At 41.5% G+C, this 17,949-nt stretch overlaps 1 protein-coding gene across 1 annotated transcript in view; it reads right to left on the reverse strand.

Annotated features, from left to right (window-relative positions):
* Nucleotides 1-17,949, reverse strand: part of LOC126272474 (venom dipeptidyl peptidase 4-like) — a 274,930-nt gene that overhangs the window by 232,076 nt on the left and 24,905 nt on the right. The window contains exon 2 of the mRNA XM_049975353.1: nucleotides 17,595-17,712. Within this exon, the coding sequence (XP_049831310.1) occupies nucleotides 17,595-17,712 (118 nt within the window). The remainder of the gene's footprint in view (nucleotides 1-17,594; nucleotides 17,713-17,949) is intronic.

Consider the following 17,949-nt stretch of genomic DNA (forward strand, 5'->3'; position numbering starts at 1 on the left):
CATTTTTTGTGCATGGGAGGGGCCCCATCAAATCTGTTGCAGCTATTTGTTTTAATCTTTTAGGGATTATTGGAAACATAGGTGGTTTGGTTTGGAAAGTGACGTGTTTAGCCCTCATACATTTTTGGCATTTGACTAATACTGTTCTAATTCGTCTTTCCATATTACGAAAATGGCTTGTTTGTTTTATTTTTAAAAAGCATTTCTTTGGTCCAAAGTGGCCATTACTTAAATGTGTACACCATATGTACTTATTAATTAGTTCATCTGGGATATAAATTAACCATTCATTCGTTGCAACATTTCGTCTAAAAAATAAAACATTGTTTTTTACGAGATAGTGCTGTCGAATGTCTGGAAAATCCTTACTTCTCCACTTGTGTTTGATTCCTAGTATTTCGGGATCCTTTTCCTGTTCTTTGCCTATGTTTTTGAATGCTGTCGTAATGTAGTTTTCGAAAGGTACTTGTTTCATACAGTACATTGTAAACTGGTCTTCTGCTGCTTCCAAACCTATGTTACTGGGTTCACCCTGTGGGCATCGTGATAAAGCATCTGCTAACACATTCGCTGGTCCTGGTATGTGTGTAATAGTGAAGTCAAATTCTTGTAGTATTAACATCCATCTGGCTAACCTCCCATGAGTTAGTTTGGAGGATAACAGAAATTCTAATGTTTTGTGGTCAGTGTATACTTTTGTTTTTCTTCCGAATAAGAAGCATCGAAAACGTTGGAAGCCCCATACAATAGCCAATGCTTCCAGCTCCGTGACTGAATAGTTTATCTCGCTTTTTGTGAGTACCAGACTGGCAAATGCAATTGTTCTATATGATCTTAGCCCTGCCTGTTCGTATTCTTGGAATAAAACAACTCCTAAACCTGTTTTCGCGCTATCAGTAGCCATACAAAAATTTTGTGTTAGATCAGGATGTGCTAAAATCGGTGCTGTTGTTAGTGCGTTTTTCACTTTTAAAAATTCTTCATTGGCTTGTTGATCCCATACCCATGGCGTGTTTTTTTCCAGTCGATGCACATAGGCGTGGTGTTGCGAAAGAGTCGATCCAAATAAAATTTTTATAGAATCCAGTGAGACCTAGAAATCCTCTGAGACTTTTCTTATTATATGGAGTATGAAATTCTTTGATTGCCGTTAGTTTTTATGGGTCAGGCATTACCCCTTTCTCGGAAACCATGTGTCCTAGAAATTTGAACTCTCGCATTCCAAATTTGGATTTTGTTATATTTACTGTGACCCCATGCTCTTTCATGATCTGTAAAAACTGATTTAATGTGTCGTTGTGATGATCCCAAGAGGATTCTGCTATAATCACGTCATCAACATAACAAGTAATTTTTTGTAAAATTTCAGAACTGAGTATAGTATTAAATCCCCTAATTAACGCTGCTGATGATATGTTTAAACCAAACGGCAATCGTTTAAACTGGTAACATCTACCGAATACGATAAATGCTGTAAATTTTCTACATTCTGGGGCCCATTCTATTTGTCAGAAACTACTCCGTAAATCAATTGATAAAAATATCTTAGCACCGTGGAAGTTTTGTATCAATTCCTCTAATTTTTCTGGGCGATCTGACTCAGTGATTATGATTGTGTTGATCTGTCTGGAATCAAGCACTAACCTGATGCTCCCATCTCGTTTTTGTGCAATATGGTGCGGGCCGTTATATGTGGAGGTAGCTGTTTCAATAATATCGTCATCTAAAATTTAGATATCTCCTGAAATACTTTATTCCTGTAGCTTAATGGGATTGTATAGGTTGGCACTCTAAATGGTTTGTGCTGTTTTACTTCAAACTTGTACTGAAAGTGTTTAATACTGCCAGTCTTAGGTAAAAATACCTCTGCTTTATCTCGTAAAATACCCTCTAATTCTCTTTTACTGTGTTCTGAAATACCTTGAACTTCTTGCAATTTTTCGTCTATTTCTTTATGGACTTCTAACATGAGTTGACGCGATTCCCCCTTTTGTGCATACCATTCTAATTCTTCATCCTCTCTATCTCGCGTCATTCTTAATTGTTTGTTTATAACTGGTATTTCTTCTAATTTTAGCTTCTGCTCAAGGAGAAGTGTGAAATTCCCGAATGTTACGCTACCTTTCCCATATCTATTATCGCTCGTCTCTCATTTAAAAAATCTGCACCTATAATCAAATCTACAGTTAGTTTAGGTATAATCACGAAGTTGGCTTCGATCTTTTGACCTTGACACGAAAGAGTTAACATTGTTTGTCTCGTAACTTCCGCAGCATTGTTTCTAATAGGACCTCTTACTTTAATCTTACGTGTTTTCAGAACTGGCAACTCCTCATTGGCATTACATTGCATGAATAAATTTTCTGAGATCGCAGTCAGTTCACTTCCGCTATCAATTACAATATTGACTGGGTTATGCTTTACCATGCCCTTCACAATTGGTTGAATTTAAAAGGGTTGGTTCTGTTCTTCTTCTTCTTGAATCAACGAATCCTCCACTGAATCATACATTAGTCTTTTTAGGAATTTCCCTTGTGAATTCGAACTTTCTGTTGGATAAGCTTCGACTGCTACTTCTCTCTCTTTTATTTCCTCTTCTCTATTTCTTCCTTCATTTACGCTTCCTTCAACATCCTCTACTTTTTCCTCATTCTCGTCTATCTTCTCCTTCTTCGTCGGTACTTCCACATTATCGCCTCTAAATGCTCTAATTATCGCTTCGTAACTTCCTTCATTATATACGTTGGGTTGTGTACCCACTCCTAAATTATTTTCAACTTCTGTCGACTGCGCATTATCCTCATTGAATTCGCTTTCCCTGGTTTCCAACTCAAATAGCTCTGCAATACTCATTACTTCGTCCTTTCCTCCTACATTCGTTGTGCATGCCTCTGGTAATTCATCTTTCTCGTCAGTATTCTCCCAATTAATTTCGTCCCAGCACGATATTGTTATTTTCTTGTCTTCGTTTTCATCTGGTACCTGCGGATTTGTTTCTTCCTTCTTCTCTTCTCGTGATAAGATTTTTACTTCTCTGTTCAAAGTGCTGCATTTGTCCTGGGTCGGTGCGTCATTCTCTTTGGCATGGGCGCTTAGCTGTCAATTCGAACGTGTATTGGGGTTTGGTGGTCTTACCTCCACCTCTTCTATCTCTATTCTCTTTTCTTGTTCAGCTTGTTGATAGTGGTTTCTTTGTTGATAATTTGTCGGTCTATTGGTTCTCCAGTACCCGTTCCGGTTGTCGTTATTCCCTCTGTAATGGTTGTTGTCGTCCCTGGGTGAATTATAGTTATTGCCATATTCTCTTCTAACTCCATAACCGGTTCTTTGTTGAAATTTATTGTAGTTTCTTGGTGCGAAGTTATCACATGGTTCGTAATTATTGTTTCATCGTACTGTGCCTTGTGGATTCCACTGCTTTTTGCTTTCGTTTTTACGTACGCTTCGTCTTTTTCTTGCGTCATCTTCCGAAAATATGAACTCTAGCTCCCTTAGAATACCTTTAAATGCTTCGACGTCATTGCCTCCGTGACCTACTAATGATTGTTGGTATTTCAATGGTAGCTTCAGCGCGCATAATTTAATCAACTCTCCGTCACTATATGGTACATCTAAGCATTGATTTTCCTTTGCCATTAATTCGAAAAAATTCACGGGACTCTTCTCTCCTGAATTTTCAAAATATGGGTTCTGCAATAATTCGTACTTCACTCTGTTCTGTGATTCGCTGGACCAATAGCGTGAGAGAAACTTCTCTCTGAAATCTTCGTACGATCGGCATGTCGCTGCAACATTTTGCATGGTTTCTGCAACTGTTCCTGACACGTGTGCACGTATAAAGTCTAATTTGTGTCCTAGCGTCCAGTGTTCTGGTAATCCTATTCGGAATTGATCAATAAAAGTTCGTGGATGTAATGAGTTTCCTTCTCGAAAGTGTTGAAATTTTCTGACTGTGAGGAGATGATCGTTGTCGTATTTCGCCACTTTTGTTTCTAATCATTTCTCCCGTCGTTCTTTCCGGTTGTGGTAGATCCATTGGATATTGTCCACTGTACCTTTCGCCTACCCTTCCGTAGTATCGTTGGAGTGGTACGCAATAATTTTCTTCCCTCGGTTGTGAACGTGTAGCTGAATGCATTGCACTGTACTCTTCGCGACCTGACTTTCAATTGTCAGGTATTGGTTCGGTATCTTGCCTGACTAACCTTGCTGCTTCGTTGCACGATCCAAACTGTCTTGAAACATACATTTGTGGTTCCGCATGCGTTTGTGATGACGTTTGTTCATCAAGAATTTCGAAACGTGTTTGTTGCTGTGCAAGCTGTCTGATTTCACGTATATTACTTTCCGCCTGTGATTGGAGTGGCAAATGCATAATATCTTCGTTAATTGCTAGTTTTTCCGGTGCTGTTACAGATACGGATGTGGTTGCAGACTCTGTGCTAGTTCGATCCTCTTCACTACGCTCTACAATGGTTTGCAACAACTCTGTTCGTAACTTCTGTCGCTTCGTTTGCGCTTCTATTTTGACTATGCGGTTATCATATCTTTTCAGCGCTGCTTTTGTGGGACGTTTGTGTAACACACTTTTTTCAACAACTTCACGTGCTGTATCTGCTGCTTGTCTAGTAATTTCGTTTATCTGTTTCTCTAGTTTCTTGGCTTCTCCCTGGGTGTTATTACGTAATGATTTGATCTCGTCCTGAATGTCATTACGCAGTGTTTGTACCTTGTCAATGTCTGTTCTCAATTGATTGTGACCTGTTATTAAGTTTCCTATCACTTCTCGAGATTCTTTTGCCTCGTCTTCAATACGACTTAGGTGTAACTGAATTTTTTTGTTTTGTTCTTTAATCTCAAGCATTTGTCTTGTGGTTTCTGCATTCTGAATTTGAATTTGGTTCGCTATGTCTTTATTTTGCCTTGTCATGGTTTCCGTAATTTGTTGTAATAATTCTGCCAGATTGGTGGGTCCTACTGCGTTTTCTTCCTATGTCCTACGCTCTGCGTTTTCGCCCAAGTGTTGGCTCGCAACCGATTGCATTGAACTGTGCTGTGACACGTTTCTGCACGCATTCCTTGTACTCTGTGGTGATGGAGCTCTGATTACTACTTCAATTCGGTCAAGGTCTCGATCTGTCATTGCTAATCTTTCCGAATCCCTTATTTTCTGTTTTAAAAGCAATTCACGTGCCTTACTTCAAGTCAACATGCGCTCATACGATCTCACGCGTTTCATAAACTTTTTGTTCACACGGCTTGACAATCTATTCACTTACTTGTTGTGTCAAAACCAACTTGTCAACGATGTATCCGCCACCTGTGCGCTTGCATTGAGGAGAAAACTTAATTCTAACAATGTTTAAAATTCATAACTTAATTATGCTATTGTCTCTGCTAAAATGTCTCACTATCTATCGCTGCAGCTACTGTTTTCAACTATTTATGCCTTTCAAAAAAAATTTTATTACTAAAATTTTTAACAGGATATTTTTCTGACCTAGTTAGGCATGTGGTCGACCTTCAATCATGGTATTTTACCATCCTGGCAGGGTGGCCATTCTCTAACATTCTGCGTGGTGTCTGTTTGTTCTATATCGTGTCTCCCTACCACTTTCGCGCAACGATGCTCTGAGCGTGTTTTTTAGGGAATTGGCTAGTTTGCACCTGGGACCTGTTGCTGGTAAGGAGACGCCAGACCACACATGACATGTAGAGTTCAGAAGAGTTCAGTGAGACTAGCGATGATATAACCAAATACTTAATGATTTCAGCGTCAGCTCCACTGCACTCCCTGTAAAAGAATCTTAACACTAACTAAATTTAGTGGAATGGGTTCAAGGCTTTCCTATTTTTAGTTAGCTGGTAAAATAACGTCGAAAAAGCAGTTAAGTTTACCATTGGAAACTTTATTCTACTCACAAAACATTGTTTATAAATTGCACTGTTGATAAAAGGAAATATTTTAATACAGGATGGTAAAAACCAACTTCGTTCAACAAAAATGTGAACGAATATTCCCTGAATGGGTTTCCAAGTTCTACAATGGATCGAAGGATGACGTACGTCATATCACATCTATAATCTAGGGTTAAATTACGTTTCACAAGAGAGAAAACTATCAAAATAGTCTACAGTGACCCTCAATTATCTTTAATTACTTATCTAACATGTCGTAAATTACAGTGGCTGTTGTGGCTTCTCAATAACAATATAACAGAAAAATCATCGCGTTTCAGATTTTTACTTCAAACGGCAAATGTGAACACCATGAGCTTTAATTGACGATCGACACTAGTATTACGCAAAAAGAGGGTGTAACAGATGAGACTTCTGCAGTTCTGAGTGAAGCCTTATGCGTTGTTATGCGGCATCGCGTGCGTTCACTACCTTGTCGGTGTTCGTCAGGCGGCGGACAGCACAGCTACGCTCACCTCGCCGTCTCGGAAGCAACTCTCTCCTAACTTCTCCTTACTACAATGTACCGAAGTTGGTTTAAAAAAAACTATCTGGCTGTGTTTCCATCTGACCAATCAGGGTCTCAATGTTAACCTTAAGCTCCGCCTACAAAAATTCTGTCTATCCAATGAGAAACGTTATACTTTTCGTGGTGGGGCAATGTTTTTAAAGTTTGCAACGTAACAGAGACGCGAAAAAGGCTCACGCTAAAACTTGCAGCTAGTGTCGTCATTTTAGTGTTATTGTAAGATCTATACTGTTCTTCTGGAGGGCTCTATATTTTAACATGGGCTGGGGGGTGGTCCTGACGTAACAGAGACGCGAGAAAGTCTCGCGCTATAACTTGCGGCTGGGTGTGGCCCTTTTTGTGTTATCGTAAGAACTATACTGTTCTTCTGGAGGGCTCTATCTTTTAACATGGGGTGGGGGTGGTCCTAGCGGTTAGCTGGCTCGTGGGTGGCCGTCCGTCCCTTATCGTAGGGCCTTGTAGCTTAATACGGTTCTGCTCTCGGCTTCTGTTCTCGTTTCTCCCCTCGGAACTGCGTCTGTCTCACATTGGGAAGGTATGACATGCAATTAGGCATTCTTGTGTTAGTCTGTGGTATTCCATTTGCTCAATCGTTTTCGTATTACTTTGGTTAATTTAATGTCACGATTTATTCGGAGCTATGTGACACACTAGGATTTGCTTATCATGTCAGGGTTTTCATGCAAGGTGTTGGATTTGCCTGACACCTTACAATTGGACAAATATATTATACCAGAACTGACATGTGATGACATTTTCACGCAATTTGGGTGCATAGATCCTGAGAAATCAGTACCCAGAACAACCACCTCTGGCCATAATAACGGCCTTGATACGCCTGGGCATTGAGTCAAACAGAGCTTGGATGGCGGGTACTATTACAGCTGCCCATACAGCTTCAACACGATATCACAGTTCATCAAGAGTAGTGACTGGCGTATTGTAACGAACCAGTTGCTCGGTCACAATTGACCAGACGTTTTCAATTGGTGAGATATCTGTAGAATGTGCTGGCCAGGGCAGCAGTCGAACATTTTCTGTATCCAGAAAGGTCCGTACAGGACCTGCAACATGCGGTCGTGCAACATCCTGCTGAAATGTAGGGTTTCGCAGGGATCGAATGACGGGTAGAGCTACGGGTCGTAACACATCTGAAATGTAACGTCCACTGTTCAAAGTGCCGTCAATGCGAACAAGAGGAGACCGGGACGTGTAACCAATGGCACCCCATAGCCTCACGCCAGGTGATAAGCAAGTATGGCGATGACGAATACACGCTTCCAATGTGCGTTGACTTCGATGTCGCCAAACACGGATGCGACAATCGTGATGCTGTAAACAGAACCTGGATTCATCCGAAAAAATGACGTTTTGCCATTCGTGCGCCCAGGTTCGTCGTAGAATACAACATCGCAGGCGCTCCTATCTGTGATGCAGCGTCGAGGGTAACCGCAGCCATGGTCTGCGAGCTGATAGTCCATCCTGCTGCAAACGTCGTCGAACTGTTCGTGCAGTTGGTTGTTGTCTTGCAAAACCGGTTCAAATGTCTCTGAGCACTATGGGAGTTACCTTCTGAGGCCATCAGTCCCCTAGAACTTAGAACTACTTAAACCTAACTAACCTAAGGACATCACAGACATCCATGCCCGAGGCAGGATTCGAACCTGCCAGACTGTAGCGCCTAGAACCGCTCGACACTCCGGACGGCAAACGTCCCCATCCGTTGACCCGTTGAAGCCATGCGGATAAGATGCCTGTCATCTAGACTCCTAGTGATACGAGGCTGTTGGGAGTCAGCAGGGCGTTCCGTATTACCCTCCGAACCCACCTATTCCATATTCTGCTAACAGTCAATGGATCTCGACCAATATTGCGATACGATAAGCAGCAATCGCGATAGGCTACAATCCGACCTCTATCAAAGTCGGAAACGTGATGGTACGCATTTCTCCTCCTTACACGAGGCATCACAACAACGTTTCACCAGGCATTCCGGTCAATTGCTGTTTGTGTATGAGAAATCGGTTGGAAACTTTCCTCATGCCTGCACGTTGTAGGTGTCGCCACCGGCTTCAACCTTGTGAGAATGCTCTGTAAAGCTAATCATTTGCATACCACAGTATCTTCTTCCTGTCGGTTAAATTGGGCGTCTGTACCACGTCATCTTCGTGGTGTAGCAATTTTAATGGCCAGTAGTGTATCAACAGGATTGTTATCAAGGCTGGAGCTTTCAGTGTGTGGCGGGCAGTGAGATGCAGCGGCAGTCGATCCTTCACCAATTGTCGGGAGAGAGTCGCACTTGACCTACGGAGACGATTATACACACGATTATTCCAAACATTTTTAATTAGTTTTTAATACATTGCATGTCTCTACCATTCCTGTCCTAAGCTGGTGGTTGCAGTAATTGTTTACAGTTTAAATTTAGCTATGTACAAACTTGGATTTTTTCTACTATTTTTTTACATGTCTACTATAACCTTAAAGTGTCATACTGCTCTAAGGCAGTGTTATAGCGACGTTATTGCTTTTGACATACTAATAATTCAGTGGCGGGTTCCTCATAGGCTTAGTACATAGCGTATTTGTTGCTATGTCATTGTTTGTAACATGGTGTATAGATTTATTTGCTTAAATATCGCACTGTGCTACTTGTTTAACGTTATATATTGGTGTACTTGCTTAAGTATCAAGCAAGTATCGTATTTACGTGTGTCTATGGCTGATTATCTTGGAAAGTGGGAGAACGTAGATAAAATTGCAACAAATTGCACCAAACAGCACCGTGGGAGTATATGTATACTATATTACCATACTATGAAAGTATCTGATGCCATTTTTGTGGTCATAAATCACATGCATTAAGATAAGAATGATGTAAATACAGAGGCAGCCATACTTCGGTAGTGGGTAATTCATTTTTAATATTTTACTGTGAATGGTTGGAGATAGGGGGAGATGTGGAGAGTGGGGAGAGGTTTTTAATGTCCCTCTAATAAAATTCGGTTAGTTACGCCATGTCGAATTTGTGACTGGCTTTTTCATTTCTAATGCTTTGCTGTGGTCAAATTTCCACTAATATAATTGGGCTATTTCCGCCATATTGAATGTTTTGATTGGCAGTTTCATTTTTAGCACTGCACTATCCTTGGCTGGCAATAAGGGCTGACAGAAAGATAGGAGGGGACGAGATGGGTGGAGAAAGGGGGCTGCTTTATCACTGATAAGGATGATGGGGTCTCTAATAATATTTCACCTGGATGGAGGCAACATCTTCAAATTCTTGCACTTGCGAAGGTCATTTTAATGCACATTTGACCTAGAATCCTCACTAAATACCTACATAGAATTAGTAAACTGACAAGATTCTACTCAAAAAACGAAGAAGAAAAATGTTGCCATGTGTGTACGCTCCCTCTGCAGCACCAGTCATATCTAAAACTAACTACTGTAATATATCATATTTAGGAAAGCTATGCGACAAATCAAGTGAAACTGTCAAATCTTGCTTTTATAATACTTCATTTTATGTAAGAGGCGCTAGAGCTCACATCTTATTCAATAGCAAGGACAAAACTTTTTTTATCAAATAACAGTGACGCTTATAAAATCACTTGTGATAAGTGATTAAATGGACATGGCTATAGCAATGAGGCTAATTAAACACGAACGCAGCTGGAGATTATGTAAGTCAGACTCCAACTTTGTCGAACGCGTGCTCAAGGAAGGACAGGGATACCAAGTCCACACAGAAGTGCTACACATAGCCACCAAATGTAGAAAACTGAGCCTGTTACAAGCATTTGAAGGAAACAAACATTATCAATTACAGCTCAGCACATCCCCCCCTTCAAGCCAAATACCCACAAACTGTCACAATGACACATTCTGATACATAAAATTAAAACAGAATAGAAACTCATATTCCTTGACTTGCTTACTTCACAAACTTGAACATTATAACAATATGACTTGTAATAATATAATAGAGTGTATTTTAATCACGTACTGTGTTTAATATTGTCCACTGCGTAAACGGTAATTTACAATGTAAAACCTGTTTGTTACACAATGTAAGAGGTTAGTGCTTTGTTAGACAGTTTGCAAGCAATGTCATGACCTCTAAATCTATACCATCATAACCATATAACCTGTAATACTATAATAGTGTGTAGTTTATTTGTTGCGTTTAATATTATTCATTGTATAAAGTGTAAATTAAAATGTTAAAAAATAAATTCGGTGCGCAAAGTTCTGTACAAGTAGATTGTATCTTTGTTTATAATGTTTGTTTACCTAAAAACCAGTGTTTCCTGTAGATGACACAGTAAGCCGAAAACTAGTTAGAGATAAATAGGACCCTGTAGAACAAAAACAGATTACTCGTTATTCAACCTTAAACTAGTAAAGAACTGAAATTCATCGTGGTTTAATAACGAAAAGTGCAACGAAAAATGGTGCTGGAGTTCGTGATCTTTGATGCTATGAACTTTTTGCAAGGGCAAGAAATACCTTCTAATTTAATTACATCCTCAGTTTCAGCATTAAATACGGGGACATATGTATACCTCTCCTTACTATTGCGTAATGTTTCAAACTGAAGCTGTTCACATTTCCATCACGATTAGTGTTACTGACTGTGACGATATAGCATTTGTTTGGGTTTTCAAATTAATTTCCTGTAGCCTAATAATGTAGGGAAGCTGACAGGTGCTGAGTTACAGGAATAGTGTCTCGCACATTAGTATCTTTTTTCTGAGATATAGGTGTAACAATTTGTTAAAGAACATCTAAAGAGCGAGAGTCCATGCTCAGAAAGTCCCAACAATCATCTGGCTCGCCTATCTTCAAGTCACTGAGTAAATTTGTGTGTATCAGTCTTCCTCTCTTCTTATACCATTCCGTCCTACATCTTTACTTCCCCTTTTCTTCAAGCGAGCGCAGATCCTGGCCAATGGCCAAATAATACCAGACGTCCATTCATACCCGCCATGTGTGCGCCTTCGAGATACGATATGGAGTTTGCGCAATACCAGTTCACTGTCTGGAACCAACAGTCAATATATTGCACAGTGTTATAGCCCAGGATTATTGACTGTCTAGGGAAAGCTTTGCATAATATAATTAACCACAAGAATGTTGCGCGACAGATATAAGTAAACGTGACTACGATCTTTACACATGTCGTAATTTTACTTGTCCTGTACTTATTGTTTTTTAGCACATCCCAAAGACATTTTTTGAGAACATTCAATTTATTATTCAGTTTTATGGCTGTTGGCTGTGGGAGTACATAACTTCTCGAACTTCTGCAATTGGCATGGTCAATGTGCTTTACAGCTGTAGATTATGAAACACTTTCTTTGATATCACTCATTATAATTCATCACTCGATTTAGATCTCCTATGGTCCACGTAAATAACTACTTCTAATTTAACTTCTGGTTTTTCTAATATTTTTTCATTCGATCACAGCGCTATCATTTCCGAACGTCTCTCCAGTTTGCTCCACATTTCTTTTTTGATTTCCTCTGGAGACGAGAGTCTAAAACCTTCTTTCGAAACGTGTCTCTGTTCAAACTTTCATTTTCTTCCATTTTCATCACTTTCAGAGCACATCAGATTTCTGTTGAAGGCATATACAACACTCATCGGTGAAGAGAACGTGATGCGAGTCCTCAGCGGTCCGTTCGGCATGATGTTTGGTCCATCTGTACCGCACTGCATGGTGTCGTGGTTGGAAACATGGATCTCACCATGGACGTCGGGAGTGAAGTTGCGCATGATGCGGCCTATTGCGCACAGTTTGAGTCGTAACACGACCTCCTGTGGCTGCACGAAAAGCATTATTCAACATGGTGGCGTTGCTGTCAGGGCTCCTCCGAGCCAAAATCCGTAGTTAGCGGTCATCCACTGTAGTAGTAGCCCTTGGGCGTCCTGAGCGAGACATGTCATCGACAATTCCTGTCTCTCTGCATATACTTCATGTCCGATCAACATCGCTTTGGTTCACTCCGAGACGCCTGGACGCTTCCCTTGTTGACAGCCCTTCCTGGCACAAATTAACAATGTGCACGCGATCGAACCGCGGTATTGACCGTCTAGGCATGGTTGAACTACAGACAACTTCCTGCTGGAATGACTGGAACTGATCGGCTGTCGGACCCCTTCCGTCTAACAGGCGTTGCTCGTGCATGGTTGTTTCCATCTTTCGCCGGCTTTGGTGACATCTCTGAACACTCAAAGGGACTGTGTCTGTGATACAATATCCACAGTCAACGTCCATCTTCAGGAGTTCTGGCGACCTGGGTGATGTAAAACTCTTTTTAATGTGTGTACCATTGAAATTTTGAGCGAACACTTTCCAGGAAGAGTCGAACAAGGTATAACTTCCCGTTGCATATGTCTTCCATAATGACCATGAAGAGAAAATTCGAGAAATTAAAAGCCCATACAGAGGCTTACCCGACAATCATTCTTCCCACGGGCTATTCGGGAGTGGAACAGGTTTCTCACCGTAGCTGTTTCCTCAGCAGCATTGCTCATCTTGTCCTTCCTCTAAACTCTTAAAGATTTTCAAATGAAACAAACATTATTAACAATTTATAGCTTATTCTTCATGTCTAAATATTTATTTCTCATCATAGTCGTCCTGGCGTCAACCATATTTCTCCCAACGAGACTTTGTAGAATGGTTGTCTTTGTTGGCGGAACCATAATCTCACCTCCGTTTGCACCGATTCATCACTATCAAAGTGAAGTCTTCGAAGGTATTCTTTAAGTTCTGGAAATAAATGAAAATTGTCGGATGGACTCAAATCGGGACTGTACGGAAGGTGATCGATGACAGTGAACCCATATGTCGCAGCGCTCGTGTGTTGCCTGACATTGCCGTGCTGAAAGAGAGGGTTCTCCACGTGTGGAAGAACTCTTCGAATTCGAAACTCGAATGCAGCACGCTCTCATACACCTACGTACTTACGTTACACATCGCAATGTTACGCTCTACAATTCGGAGCCGTCTAGCGGCAGAAGACTGCAAACAAGCAGATATGAAGAATAAAGGTATAGAACGCTAGTAGCGTTTGTTTTACTTAAACAGTTTAAAGAGTTTTCAGTACGAAATCCGAATGCATTACTTTTCGGCACGTCCTCGTAGATAGGTCTGGAGGTTTGTTTCGATATACACTCCTGGAAATTGAAATAATAACACCGTGAATTCATTGTCCCAGGAAGGAGAAACTTTATTGACACATTCCTGGGGTCAGATACATCACATGATCACACTGACAGAACCACAGGCACATAGACACAGGCAACAGAGCATGCACAATGTCGGCACTAGTACAGTGTATATCCACCTTTCGCAGCAATGCAGGCTGCTATTCTCCCATGGAGACGTTCGTAGAGATGCTGGATGTAGTCCTGTGGAACGGCTTGCCATGCCATTTCCACCTGGCGCCTCAGTTGGACCAGCGTTCGTGCTGGACGTGCAGACCGCGTAAGACGACGCTTCATCCAGTCCCAAACATGCTCAATGGGGGACAGATCCGGAGATCTTGCTGGCCAGGGTAGTTGACTTACACCTTCTAGAGCACGTTGGGTGGCACGGGATACATGCGGACGTGCATTGTGCTGTTGGAACAGCAAGTTCCCTTGCCGGTCTAGAAATGGTAGAACAATGGGTTCGATGACGGTTTGGATGTACCGTGCACTATTCAGTGTCCCCTCGACGATCACCAGAGGTCCACGGCCAGTGCAGGAGATCGCTCCCCACACCATGATGCCGGGTGTTGGCCCTGTGTGCCTCGGTCGTATGCAGTCCTGATTGTGGCGCTCACCTGCACGGCACCAAACACACATACGACCATCATTGGCACCAAAGCAGAAGCGACTCTCATCGCTGAAGACGACACGTCTCCATTCGTCCCTCCATTCACGCCTGTCGCGACATCACTGGAGGCGGGCTGCACGATGTTGGGGCGTGAGCGGAAGACGGCCTAACGGTGTGCGGGACCGTAGCCCAGTTTCATGGAGACGGTTGCGAATGGTCCTCGCCGATACCCCAGGAGCAACAGTGTCCCTAATTTGCTGGGAAGTGGCGGTGCGGTCCGCTACGGCACTGCGTAGGATCCTACGGTCTTGGCGTGCATCCGTGCATCGCTGCGGTCCGGTCCCAGGTCGACGGGCACGTGCACCTTCCGCCGACCACTGGCGACAACATCGATGTACTGGGGAGACCTCACGCCCCACGTGTTGAGCAATTCGGCGGTACGTCCAACCGGCCTCCCGCATGCCCACTATACGCCCTCGCTCAAAGTCCGTCAACTGCTCATACGGTTCACGTCCACGCTGTCGCGGCATGCTACCAGTGTTAAAGACTGCGATGGAGCTCCGTATGCCACGGCAAACTGGCTGACACTGACGGCGGCGGTGCACAAATGCTGCGCAGCTAGCGCCATTCGACGGCCAACACCGTGGTTGCTGGTGTGTCCGCTGTGCCGTGCGTGTGATCATTGCTTGTACAGCCCTCTCGCAGTGTCCGGAGCAAGTATGGTGGGTCTGACACACCGGTGTCAGTGTGTTCTTTTTTCCATTTCCAGGAGTGTATATTCCTTTCTTAACTTTCACATTTATGATTTCATTCCCATTTCTCATGGATATCGCTACTTGGTCTATTTTGATTTGTCCAGGGGATTCATTTTGGTGATTTTCAGGCTTTCTGTTTGCTGAGAAATCTCTTGAAATTTCTAGACATCAGTTTATGTTGGAATGTATGATACAAATGTACGTCTGTTGACGTTTGTATCAGTCTGTTTATGTTCTGGACGTCTCCAACAATTTTTGTAGTGAGATTCCAAATTTTGGCATTAAAGTCACCCATTAGAATTATAATATTGTTAGCAGGAACTTTCTGGATTCTTTCGTTAACACTTGGTAGAACATTTCTATATTTAAAGTTGAATCACAAGTATAGTGTAGAACAAAAACAGTGCACTTATTCAACCTCAGTTTCTGGGTTTTCGAGTTTTGTAGTTCCCACAATCTCTCTTCTTTCTTTGGGTTCTTTTAGTTATCGACATTGATTGTATATGAGCATTAATTAATGTATAGGTTTTGTTTGTACATCTTACTGTTAGCAAAGGCAGAAGTAAATTCCTCCACAGAGTCAGCTTCTCCTGTTCACAATAAAAGCTATCTGCAACTGAGGTATGCCTTTCAGAGTTTGCCTTCATAAATCCTATAGTTCTCGAACTCCATTACACGTTCATCTTTGAATTTTTTTCACGCAGAACCAAAATTATTACGTTATGTTCATCAAGGATTCTGGTTGGCTCTTTCAGTTTTCCTGCTTATAAAAAGGTGTGGATATTTAATGTCGCAACGAAATACTTACGTTTCGCCTGTATTTTAGAATTCTCATTTCCAGAAAGCCCTCCAGATTCCAATGGCCCACTTGCATTGCTTGGTGCAATGACGGATTCACCTTTCAGCTCACCGTCTGGCGCCGTTTATTCTGTATTTGATTACATCATGCGTAATTACTGAAAGTATCTGGAGAAGCCATTGCTGTACCTCGAGAAGTTAAGACTGAGATTGAGAGCCCCAGAATTCATTAGAGCAGTCGCTCCTAACATGAAGGAAGTACACTGATCAGAATGCCACCCAGAGCAGGAACAGACGCTTTCGGATAGTGATTCCTTTTTGTAAGACAGACACTTCCGTCCTCGCCATAAATTACATAATTTTGTTTCTCGTTTGTTTCATCCTTAAAAATACTGGGAGCGAAACTTTATTTATAATTTGTACAGTAAACAGAGGACAGTTACAATAGACGAATGGCCTGGAACGGAAGCAGCTATTGAGAAGCGAATGAATCAGGGCAGTAGACTACACTCAATGTTATTCAATCATTACACTAATCAAGGTGTGAAAGAAACCAGGGGAAATTTGGAAAGGGTGTTTACGTTCAGGGGAAAAAAAACTTTGTGGTTTATCACCGAGATTGTAATCCTATCAGAGACAGCAGCGGACTTGCAAGAATAGTCGAAAGTAATGAACAGCGCCTTGAAAGGGCGGCGTAAGATCAACGTCAACAAAAGCAAAACGATGTTAAGGGAATGTAGCCGCATTAAATATGGTAATGTTGAGGAAAGTACATCAGGATGTGACATATTAAAAAATTTTGCTATTTGGCCTAGTAGAGGCGATACAAAATGCTGACTGGGAATAGCAAGAAGTGCGTTTCTGAAGAAGAGAAATTTGTTAATGTTGAATGTAAATTTAAGCGTAGGTAAGACTTTTATGAGTATATTCATGTGGAGTGCAGCCTTGTATGCAAGTTAAACGTGTACGATAAACATTTCAGACAAGACGAGAACAGAAGCTACAGAAGAATTCTGAAGTTAGATAGGTAGATGATGTAGCTTTTGAAGACGTGCCGAAAGGAATTGAGGAGGAAAGTATTTGGTGGCACAACCTGACTAAAAGAAGGGTCCGATTCTTAGGACACATTCAGAGACTTGGAGAGGTGATCAATTTATTACTAGATGTTAGTGTGGGGGGTTAAAAATACTAGAGGGAGACCAAGAGATGAATACAGTAAGCAGATTGTGAAGGATATAGTTTGCAGTAGTTATTCGGAGGTGAAGAGGTTTGCACAAGACAGAGTAGCGTGGGAAGTTTCATTAAACCAGTCTTTGGAATGAAGACCACAAAGACCGCAACACAACAACAACAACAACAACATGTGATGAATCCCTCACAAAGTTTGACAAATATCAGACTTGTGGGTCACAGTGTAACACGTTCCATTTCCGTATTTTGTTTGTTATAGTATAGAACCCGAGGAAGCCCGGCATGTGCTCGATACTAGTCAGTCCATATATATTCAGTATTAGCAAGCTGCACAACATCTTATGTTGGAGGCATTCCATTTCAAGAGATAAATAACTTGTCAGCCATGAAACTTCATTCGTCCCTTAAATAAACATATTTTTACTGCGGCATTACTGTTCCAGCGATAACACAAAATTTCAGACAAATCACCGATGCTTACGGGCGCCTTGTCTACCTTGAGTTGGCGAATAGGCAAATACTCACTTACCACTTATCCATTTGGCTGTAAACGATTCTGGTGTAAAGTCCCCATATAAGATATCATCCAATCCAAATGGTTCTTTCGTGGCCGCTGTTGCAGCTGGCAGCAGAACCACACAGGTAGCCTGTAATACCAGAAACATAAAGATTTTAGACAGTGTTCTAAACTAAAAAGTTCAGTTCAATATTTTCAATGTAATGTATACATTAGCTGGGTTCCGAATTCATTTGCCTTGTCTTTTAGCCAAAAATTCAATATAAAAAGGTAGCGTCGAAACATATATTGTTTAAACCACCATACCTAATTCGCAATAAAACGCGACGATTAATTTTTAAGGATTTATGCCATTTACGGTGTTTTG

Source organism: Schistocerca gregaria, chromosome 5, assembly GCF_023897955.1.
Source record: "Schistocerca gregaria isolate iqSchGreg1 chromosome 5, iqSchGreg1.2, whole genome shotgun sequence".
Lineage (NCBI taxonomy): Eukaryota > Metazoa > Arthropoda > Insecta > Orthoptera > Acrididae > Schistocerca > Schistocerca gregaria.